Source organism: Hippocampus comes, unplaced genomic scaffold (genome assembly GCF_001891065.2).
Source record: "Hippocampus comes isolate QL1 unplaced genomic scaffold, H_comes_QL1_v1.1 scaffold85, whole genome shotgun sequence".
NCBI classification, from domain to species: domain Eukaryota; kingdom Metazoa; phylum Chordata; class Actinopteri; order Syngnathiformes; family Syngnathidae; genus Hippocampus; species Hippocampus comes.
In genome coordinates, this window is record NW_017805540.1 from 3,827,112 (window position 1) to 3,838,101 (window position 10,990).

Consider the following 10,990-nt stretch of genomic DNA (forward strand, 5'->3'; position numbering starts at 1 on the left):
GTGAAAGCAAAGCAAAGATATTTAAACCAAGCTTCTCGATCACAGGACGTATTACGGAAGAGGATTACGGCCAATGAAGAAAAAAAATACACGTTTAGCAAAATTCTGACTTTTATCTCCGTATTCTGACTTTAAAGTGACATATCTTGCCAACCTTGTTTTTTTTCTTCATTGGCCCTAATCCTCTTCCGTACAAGACAAAACTGAAAATAAAATGTTAAAAGTCGACACCACCCTGTTAAAATGCCAGATTTTTGTGGGATCAAAAATGAGACCAAGATAAACATTTAACCAAAAAAAATTCCACCTCTTTGACATATAATCAATACGATTTAAATAATTTAAAAAAATCTTATTAATTTAGCATTGCTGCTTAACAACATGTTCATTGCACGCACACTATTTTTGTGACATTGATGGATGTGTCTATTTGAAGTAACACGGCATCTATTTAGAAGTTTTTAGGTATGTAGCTTGATTCCACCATCTAGTGGTGAGTGTATGAGTCAAACGCGCGAGCGCGCGCGTACACACACACACACACACACACACACACACACACACGCACACACGCACGCGCACGCACACACGCACACACACACGATCTCCAATGGACCTGTTGCACTCAACTGATCTCCTGTCAAATTTTCTTTGAGTCATCATCATCATTGGCATTTCTTTGAGTGGTCATTATGAAACACAGAAGAATTATTGACATTCTTCCTAGTTTGCAAAGGATGAAAAGCACACAAAGTGACTCATAGCACGGCAGCCGGTCGGTTCGGGTGGGGTGCGTAGGGGAGAGGAGGGGGCGGTTGGCTCGCCAGGGCTGGTGGGCTCGCTTTATTTCCACACTCAACTCGTGTTTACGCTCCTGCGTGTAGGGAAGGGAGGACCGCTGCTCCCTGGCTGCCAGCCACCCCGCGGCTATTTATAGCCGCCTCGGTGGGAATCGTCCACGCGAAGGCATCACCCTCCTCATCATCACCATTCTCCTCCTCATCCTTGTTCCCAACTTGTGCGGAGCGAGACAAGAGGGGTCTGCATGGAGGATGCAACCTGACCCGGACGCTGGAAAGGAATAAGAGCGTCTTATGGAGGTAAAAGTGCCACATTGTTGTTTAAATTGATATATTTGTGTTTGTTTCATATATATCTGCAATTGTAGTCGCCAATCAAGAATGTTTGCCTGGTACATAATTGGCTGGTGGATGAATTGCTCCACTTGACTTGCAGAAAGTGCGGTGTGTGTGTGTGTGCGTGTGCGTGCGTGTGTGTGTGTGTGTGTGTGTGTGTGTGTGTGGGTGTGTGGGTGGGTGGGCGGGGGGCGGGGTTATGTTCGAGCCTCAGCTGCTGTTGTGTGCGAGGGTGAATTACACGCTGGAGCGGAGTGTTGACAGGAGCAGCTAGAGAGAGAGAGAAAGAGAGAGAGAGAGAGAGAGAGAGAGAGAGAGAGAGAGTGCATTGTGAACCCCGGGAACTGTTTAAAAGCAAAAATAGATCACAGCCTGCAACCAATTATGTCATCTTGCAGCAGTCATAATTTCAGAGCGGATCGATTCCACAGTATTGCTTGTCAGTCGTATTTGTTTTATGATCAGCAGATGCTCCTGGCATCACTCATCCAATATACATTTGATTTGATTACGAAGCCATTTGGAAAACAGCTTGCATTTCATTTCATCTCATTTCATTATGATCCAATGTGAGATGCATTTATTTTATTAACTCCAGCTAGGTACTTTTGTTATTTTATCTTATACAATATTATTAAATGATGAAATTTTATTGTCAACCCAGATGTAAGATTTTACTTACCCGTATTTATTTATTTTATTTTATTAGTAACGCAGCCACAAATACTTTTACATTATTTTTCAATTTTTTGAACAGTTGATTTTAGTTGATTCGATGTTCAAACATCGAACATCAACATTTCATTTAATTTGTTTTCATTTGTTATTTTATCAGCACAGTCGGCATGACTCAGACTTGATCTTAGTTTTACTGTTTTGTGCTTTTTACTGTCTTCGTTATTAATTTATTGTTTTATTGTTGTATATCTATTTGCTCCATGTACAGCACATGGTATACAGCGATTGTTGTTTTAAAGTGCTCTAGAAATACAGTTAAGTTGAGAGTTGAGCTCTGGTGGCAGGTTGTGTATTTGATGCCATTCTCAAACAATGTATTCAATTTTCTTAAATGTTCAGACATTTAAAAAAAATGTTAAATATCAATTCAAGCGCAACATTTTATTTATTTTATTTTATTGTTAATTTTAATCATTCTAATTAATTTTTGTTCTTAAAATTGTATTTTAATGTATTTTGTTTTATTTCAACAATAACCCAGGAGAAACATTGGAATTTTAGTTGAGAACTTTTTTGACATTTCATGAGTAAACCAGGCAACAAGCATTGTGGTGCAAATCAATTTTTATTTTATTGTATTGTATTCCAATTTCAAACTATTTATATATGTTCTTATTTGATTAGCTAATCATGTCCCATCAATATGTAAACATGTTCATTTCATTCTCTGAGATTAAATGTTGAAACAAGTAGCACAGTGATGTGGTTGGCACACCTGCCTTGCAATAGAGGCAGTGCACTATCCCAGCTGACTTTGGGCGAGAGGATTGGTACGCCCTGGATTGGTCGCCGGCCAGTCACAGGGCACAAATAGACAACAAAGCATTCACACCGTTGGACAATTTGGCGTCTTCGATGTCTGAAGCAAACAGAGAGCATTGGGAGAATCTGCAAACTCCACACAGGAAGGCCGGAAATAAGATTGGAAGCCACAATTTGAGATGTGTGAGCCGCCATGGTGCCACCTTTGAATACCCAATTCAACATTTCGTTCATTGTTACTGCATGTCCTGCAGTCTTGTGCACTCCACTCCGAGCTGTTGACGTTTGATGAGTGACTCAGAGCTGTGCCTTGGCCTTATCTTCATCCTCATCCTCCTCATCCTCCTTTCAGCCTCCACATTTGCTCCATCTTTGGTGACTTTTTGCGTGAATGGGGCTCCATGGGAACCCTTCTTTCTGGTTCTCCTTGCCCCCATCTTCGGACTCTTGTCATTTGTAAGTCTTGTAGAAAAAAAAGAGTGTTCGCCAATGACAAGCGGAGGATTATTATTGCATTTTCCATGGAGGCGAGTTTCGTCCCATGATCATTAAGATGAGGGGATGTTGTTCATATTTGTCAAAGGTGGGCATGTTAAGACTTTTTAGGGATTAAGGGTTGTGGAAATTCATTTGCTTTGACATGACTCAAAATGGTGCCCCGTTAATCCAGTGGTTAGCGTGTTGACCTCACAGTGTGGAATTTGCATGTTCTCCCCGGGCCTGCGTGGGTTTTCTCCGGGTAGTCCGGTTTCCTCCCCCATTCCAAAAACATGCATGGAAGGTTGATTGAACACTCTAAATTGTTCCCAGGTATGAGTGTGAGCGCGGATGGTTGTTCGTCTCTGTGTGCCCTGCGATTGGCTGGCAACTGGTTCAGGGTGTCCCCCGCCTACTGCCCGAAGATGGCTGGGATAGGCTCCAGTACCCCCCACCACCCTTGTGAGGATGAAGCGGGTCGGAAAATGAATGGATGGACGACTCAAAATAATGTATTGTGAGCATATCTTGTATTTCTCTTGTTCAACTGATTGTGTTGAGTAGCTGGGAGAGAGAGGTCCATCCATTTTCTACCATTTATCGAGGGTCGGGTTGTAAGGGCAGCAGCTTTAGCAGAGAAGCCCAGACTTCTCTGTCCCAGCCACTTCTTCCAACTCTTCCGGAGGGATCCCGAGGCATTCCCAAGCCAGCCTTGAGACAAAGTCTCTCCGGCATGTCCCGGGTCGTTCCTGGGCCCTCCTGCCGGTGGGACAAGCACCAAACACCTCACCAGGGAGGCGTCCAGGAGGCATCCTAATCACATGCCCGAGCCACCTCATCTGGAAGTTATGAACAGAATCAGTGAAAAAAGGCAGCCCTCAGTGGAAACGAATCCGACTAAGTGCCAGTAATGCAGACCATATTCTGACACTGGTCATATAGGGATTGTAGGACACCGTAGGGTGTCCGGCACTCGTAATCACACCCCACAAGATCCTCTGGGAAACATGGTCGAACACCTCCAAATCCACAATTTGATGAATAAATGACACGACAATCTAAAAGTTGCTGTTTTGTCTGCCTCCTTGTCTCTGCCCAGGCCTCGTTACATGGTGGACTGTTGCCGGCGTAGCGATGTTCACTAGTTCCAATCAGTCCCTGTCTATCTCCCTCACTCCCACCCTCCACTCCCCATCCACGTGTGGTCCGGGCGGACAGCAACGCGTGCACTCCTCCCTGTCCCTCCCTGAACCCGAGCCCTGGCGGAAGCCCCCCCCGGCCGGCCGGCCCAGCCTGGCACAGGGCGTCCGTTCCTGTTCCCTGCAGGTGCCGCACGGCGAGTTCCCGGAGCTCCCCGCTCGGGCAGCCAGCTTCGACCTGCCGCACGCCGTAGCTGATGACTCCGACCGGGGTTCGGGCTCCCCCAGCCCGCACGGCGTTCTCCGGCGCCGCGGTGGCCTCGTGGAGCAGAGGGACATCATCATGGCTCATCAGGCTCACAAGATGCAGAGCACGCCACAAGCTCGCAGAAAGGAGTGGGAGTAAGTTGTTCTGAACTCCTGTTTCCACACCCTGATGCATTCTACAAGTGTCAAAAGAAGCTAACTGCTATAAATAGTCCACCAATAACTATAATAAAAAGGGATACTGGAGCATATCGAGGGGAGGGTGACTATTGTATGCGCTTGGGAGGGCAGGCTCTACACCAGGTGTGCCCTAACTTTTTTGACCGAAGATCTACTTTTCGATCAACGCACGCACATACACACGCATGCCATGATGAGCAACAGCCATAAAGGCCCTTAAGGTGAATGAAACAGAAAGATAAGTAGACACAAGAGTTGATGAGTTTGTGAAAAGGAAATCACTGCATACATTTGTGGGAGACCTGACGCGGAGGCATGCGACACACTTTTGCAACCTTTTAACTATCGTAGCTCCCGCGTACCACTTTTCAATGCTTCTCTCGGCCCTCCAGATTGCGTGCCATGGGTGGGTTGCACACGAAACGAACTTTGAATGAGAATAATAAGAATAAAAGCTATATCGCAACATCTCTTATAGCGAGTTGCAATTGCAGACTGCTGAGCGCTAACAACTTCCGGTGATGCAAGTCACGCGCCACCATAAGTTTAAGGTGACCTGCTTTATTCAATTTTATTTTTAAAATATTTCTTGGTTAAAGTGAGACTGATAGGATGATGAGGGTGCAGTGTGCATTAACACAAAAAATATATTACTAACATGCACAGAGACAAGAATACGTTTGATTGTTTTTCTTCTACACCCTCGCGATCGACTTGCGACCATTCCGCAAGCTACCGGTCAATCGCGATCGATGTAATGGGCACCCCTGCTCGACACACAGACTCACTTCACTGAATGCCTTTTGTTATGACAACAATCAAATATTGGACCCATCACTACTCTGTATACACGATAGTTTGTTGTTTGTAGATGTTACTGACCTAGTGAACTTCTTTCGGTTTGACACGCTTTACAAACTGAGAAAATGAATGTCATCCACACACAGTTAGTTCACGTTACGAATTTTAACACCATTGTTGTTGAGCAGAGGCTGCGAATCTACAAAACCTAATGTTTCTACGGGTGTTTTAGCATGAGTTAATCTAAAACAAAAATAATTGAAAATGCATTTAAAATAAATGAAAATTTAATACAGAGAGATCAAATAAAATTACATTGAATGAAATGAATTTCAGGTAGTCGAGTGGTTAGCACGTCCGCCTCACAGTACAGAGGTGGAGGGTTCGATTCCAGCTCCGGCCTTCCTGTGTGGAGTTTGCTTGTTCTCCCGTGCCTGTGTGGGTTTGCTCCGGGTTCTCCAGTTTCTTCCCACAGTCCAAAAGGAACATTCAAAATTGTCCCTAGGTGTGATTTGTGACCACGGATGGTTGTTCATCTCTGTGTGCCCTGCGATTGGCTGGCAACCGGTTCAGGGTGTCCCCCGCCTACTGCCCGAAGACAGCTGGGATCGGCTCTAACACCCCCACCACCCTTGTGAGGATAAAGCGGCTTGGATAATGGATGAATGAATGGAAGTCAATTTCAGTAACATAACTGCATGACCTTGAATTACATTCAAGAAATTTAGAAAAAAGTTCAACACAATTAGAAACCATTTGACAATAAGTACATGAAATACGTTTCAATAAATCCGTTGCCTCTCAACAGTGAGCCGAACAAGCAAACCACTTTTTTCCCGTGCTTGCTTTCTTAGCATTGTGTACAATTTCTGACTTAAATGAATATCGCATATGAAGACCGGGTGGATGTGCGTGTATCTCCGTTTCCAGTGAGCTTATATGTTCACCGCTTTAAATAGCCTCCACCTGCTTCTGTCTGGTTCACTCAGGAACCATCGTTTCCAGCATACGTTGGTGTACAAATGACTGCCTTGGGAATTCAAAAGAAGAAGGATAATTTAGCGGAACCGCGCTACATCAAAAAATCTGATTTGTTATAATATTAACAATAATCATGACACATATTTTTATTTAATGACACTATACTGAGTGTATCTAGCAAATTAAGCAGAGCTTTTAATCTTTTGAATTATTTTAAATTCATGAATGTGAGGGCGGCTCGGTGGTCGACTGGTTAGCGTGTCAGCCTCACAGTGCAGTGGTGCAGGGTTCGATTCCGGCAATGGCCTTCCTGTGTGGAGTTTGCATGTTCTCCCCGGGCCTGTGTGGGTTTTCTCCAGGTACTCCGGTTTCCTCCCACATTCCAAAAGCATGCATGGCAGGTTAATGGAACACACTAACAGTTAGTGACTAACTTGACCCAAGGTGTGAGCGTGACTGCGAATGGTTGTTCATTAATGTGTGCCCAGCAATTGGCTGGTGACCAATTCAGGGTGTACCGTGGCTACTACCCGAAGACAGCTGGGATCGGCTCCAGCATGCTCCGCGACCCTCGTCAGGACAAGCGGTTCGGAAAATGAATGAATGAATGAAAAATAATAATAATAAAAATAATAAAAAGATTTGGTTGGTTGGGTGTTAAAAAATAAATATGTTCTGATACGATATGAAAAAAAAGTGAAAAGGAAAATATGAAAAAGTTGAGGTCACAGCCACCCAGTGTCGTCAGTGAGTGAGTCACCTTGACAGGAAGTCGTGTGCTCAACTAATGCTGCTTTGGTGCTACCTTCTTTATAATTTTTTTTCTTCTAATTCTTTAGAGGTTCTGCAGCAAAGCAATGAATCATACAATCATTTCCCACGGATTCATGGCTCCAAACTCAGTTTTTCACTATTTGTGTGTGCGTGTGTGTGTGCGCGCGCGCTCGCGTTTGCACAGCCATTAATGGCCGAGCTGCGGGTGCCGTGATGAGACGCTTGGCAACACTTGAGAGTGGAGTGGCTTTCCATCAAGCGTAACCCCAAGCCCCCGCCCCACAGACGCACGCTTCCTCCCCCATCCCTCCTCGTTTTCGTCCAACACCCACTCCATCCACCCCAACAGTTAGCAGCTCCTTCTTTACAGTATTTGTTAGCCTCACTTTTTTTATTACAGGACATAATACGTTGGCAGTGTGAAAGGATGCGCCAAGCTGTGCTACCTTTTTTTTTTTTTTTGGAGTGCATTGCAGTTTTTTGGCCATTAGGGGATGCTAGGGAATCAAAGTAGGAAAGCAGCGGACTGCGTTTGCAATTGGAATATTTTGTTTCCTTATTATTTAAAATCACATCATTTGTATGGTTATTATATTATACCTGTGGACTATATATCTTTTATTTTTTATTTTTCTAGTCGACCATATTTTTAGTTGTTCAGTTATTCATGTAATTATTTTTTTAAATTATAACAATTTCTTCGTCATGATTAAACCAGATAAAAATCAAAACAAAAATAAATATTCTCAAAAATTTTAGACTTATTAACTACTCTGTATTCACAATTTCAATACTTTTATCCATCCATCCATCCATTTTCTGATCCACTCAATCCTCACAAGGTGGGTGGGTGCTGGAGCTATCCCAGCTGTCTTCGGGCAGTTGGCGGGGGACACCCTAAACCGGTTGCCAGCCAATCACAGGGCACACAGAGATGAACTCAATACTTTCAATGATGTTTAATTCATATCCAACACATTAACGTGTGCATAGTTTTCAACGCTAAATCAAACTTTCCTTTGATTTGCCGCGCCCACATTATTGAACATTTAGCATTCACTTCCACAGCACAGTTAGTCATCCATTTGAATGGCACTTCTTGCTCCAAATAGTACTGATAGCTGTTGCTAGGGAACAACTGAGAGGAAATGGCATTGCAAGAAAATTGTGTGCTTTATCAAGATGGAACCAAACGGCAGCAAATACATGGAGAAAAGCAGCACCCCTTAAACTGGACCCTGTGGAACTCCAATAGACAGTTGAGGAGAGCGGGACTGACAACTACCGACCAACTACAAATGTAAAGTTGTAGATGGCCGCAATGCCCTCCACTGGGTATTCTTTGGATGTTATGAAGCACTCTGATTGGATACAATTTAAATTTTTAAAAAAGTGTAGTTGCTTCTCAGATACTTCATATGTATATATTTATAATTTTTAAAAAAGTAATTTCCTTCATCATATCTATTAAAGACAAAATATAGTTTGTTGTGGAAAAATGTGCTTCATTTTTTGCTCAATTTTAATCATAATTTAAAAATTATGAATACTTATATTTCAACAGCTCATAAGTGAAGATACATCCTGATTACTTAACATTAAGGGTTAACTCAGGGAGGGAAGGGGTCCCCTAATTGATATTTATTGATAAATTAGTAGGCGTAGATGACAACAGTGTACCTCACTGGCCAACTTTGAGATTCCTCCTTTTTGTCCATACGCTGTAGTTTCCAATCGGCAGCACAAACTACCGTAGATCTCAAAGCCTCACCAAGCTCTGTACTTCTGTGCATGTGTGTGTGTGTGTGTGTGTGTGTGTGTGTGTGTGTGTGTGTGTGTGTGTGTGTGTGTGTGTGAGACGAAAAGCACATTTCTGCAGGAAGAGCCATTGTGAAAGATGTCTTTTGTTGGCAGAAATAAAAAGAACGGCAGCAGGAATTGAAGCCAGCCTGGTTGCTATGGAAACAGCAGACATTGGGAGATGGTGCACATCAACAGAGAGAGGAAGTAGAGAGAGAGAGATGCTGTTTGGAGGGCTGGACAAACAATTTGCTAGATGGTGTGTTTTATGGAAGTGTGCAGATCAATGGAATATTTTTCTAATGTAGTGAGAGGTGTATTCTAATGTACAGTATATATGTACGTACACACACGCGCACAGACAGGCATTGCATGTATGCATGCACGCACATGACTAAATACTACTACTGATAATAAATGGCTTGCTAATACTTTGAGAGATATGTGAAATGTCAAACTTGACACCACCATCAAAAGCAATTGTTGATATATTATGGAATAAAAAGACTGTTCATATGGTTAAAAAAAAGTTGAAACAAAAGAATGAAAACATGTCATGTTTGAAGTAACTGACAAAAAAAAAATTATAGATCAAAAACACGGCTCGAGGTACTTGGTTTTCATTAAACCGTGATTGGTCGTTCATTCAACTTTTCTCGGTTGATACGTTGATACATCTGATGTGCAGTCATATGTTTTCTAAACCTACTTATAAATTTTGTTGTACAGTATTATATAATATGAACTGACTCAAAAAAAACTTTAAAAGAAAATGTTGAAGAATACAAGAGAAAAATAGCTTTTAAACTCCTAAGTTGAGATATGTGCTTTTTCATTTGACAGTGATGCTGATGACACATTCTTATTTTATGTGACTGAAAATATTTAAGGACTAAATTCCATATATATATATATATATATATATATATATATATATATATTGGAACTGTCGGCTTTTGAGAAAATTGAATGCTTTTAGGTGTTTAGGTGCACCTTACAGTGTGGAAAATACAGTAATTGCTTTTCTATATGTTGGGATATTTGCAGTTATGTTACAAAAAATGCTAATATTCTAATCACCTTTAATTGTTTTAAGCGTTTAATCTGATTTTGTAGTGAGGTCGACACCTGCTCGAAAAAAGTCGTCTCAATGTCATTAAATCCTCACTGGTTTACTGTTTACTCTTTTATCATTTTCAAAATCATTTGTCTATATTGAGCATCACTCTTCAGGGAGCCAATTTCTCCTCAAATGCCACTTGCAAGGTTTATTATGTTTAATTGGTCATAAGGGAGCTCCACCGTTGTGGATATCTTCTATTACTCTCTTGCCAAAAGTATTCATTCGCATGTACGCTGAACAAAATAATCAGGATATTGACACAAACCGAAAATTGAAGTACACATTTGTAAATTGTATTGATCTAGGAATCAACTGTGCCCTGTGAGTCAAATGGCGTTTCAAACCTGGCATTGGGTAGACCACTTTAATGTGATATGAGAGATCATGAGTGGCGCCTTGAGAAATGATCCCAATTGCACTTGATTTGTAAGAAAATTATTAATTACGCATTACAAATATATCCGTGTTCATCAATCCATGCCAAAGACGTACAATGAAAGGCAAAACAGTGAAACACTCTTCCATACATTAAATTCACATCTTCCTACTTTGGGTTCAAATTAACAGGGCCACATTTCACAGGAGTCAATTTGTGAGTAAATTGAGATGTGATCATCATTATTTCAGTATTAATACTTTTTGATTTGTGGTGTGCTGTGAGATTTTTATTATGGAAAATATGTGCCTTGGCCACTAGTTCAAGACAGTTTTACCGGGTCTGACAGGAGTTTCAGTTGGGAGGGCAGAGGTTATAACGCCCCGCAACTTGACACACACACACACACACACACACACACACACACACACACACA

At 42.1% G+C, this 10,990-nt stretch overlaps 1 protein-coding gene across 6 annotated transcripts in view; it reads left to right on the top strand.

Moving 5' to 3' along the window:
* The first annotated feature begins 884 nt into the window (after positions 1-884).
* cacna1eb (calcium channel, voltage-dependent, R type, alpha 1E subunit b) overlaps positions 885-10,990 on the top strand; it is an 83,883-nt gene continuing 73,777 nt past the window's right edge. For all 6 annotated transcript variants that reach the window (XM_019878963.1, XM_019878967.1, XM_019878966.1 and 3 more), the window contains exons 1-2: positions 885-1,100; positions 4,213-4,654. In XM_019878963.1, coding sequence (XP_019734522.1) covers positions 4,248-4,654 — 407 coding nt within the window. In that variant the 5' untranslated portion in view covers positions 885-1,100; positions 4,213-4,247. The remainder of the gene's footprint in view (positions 1,101-4,212; positions 4,655-10,990) is intronic.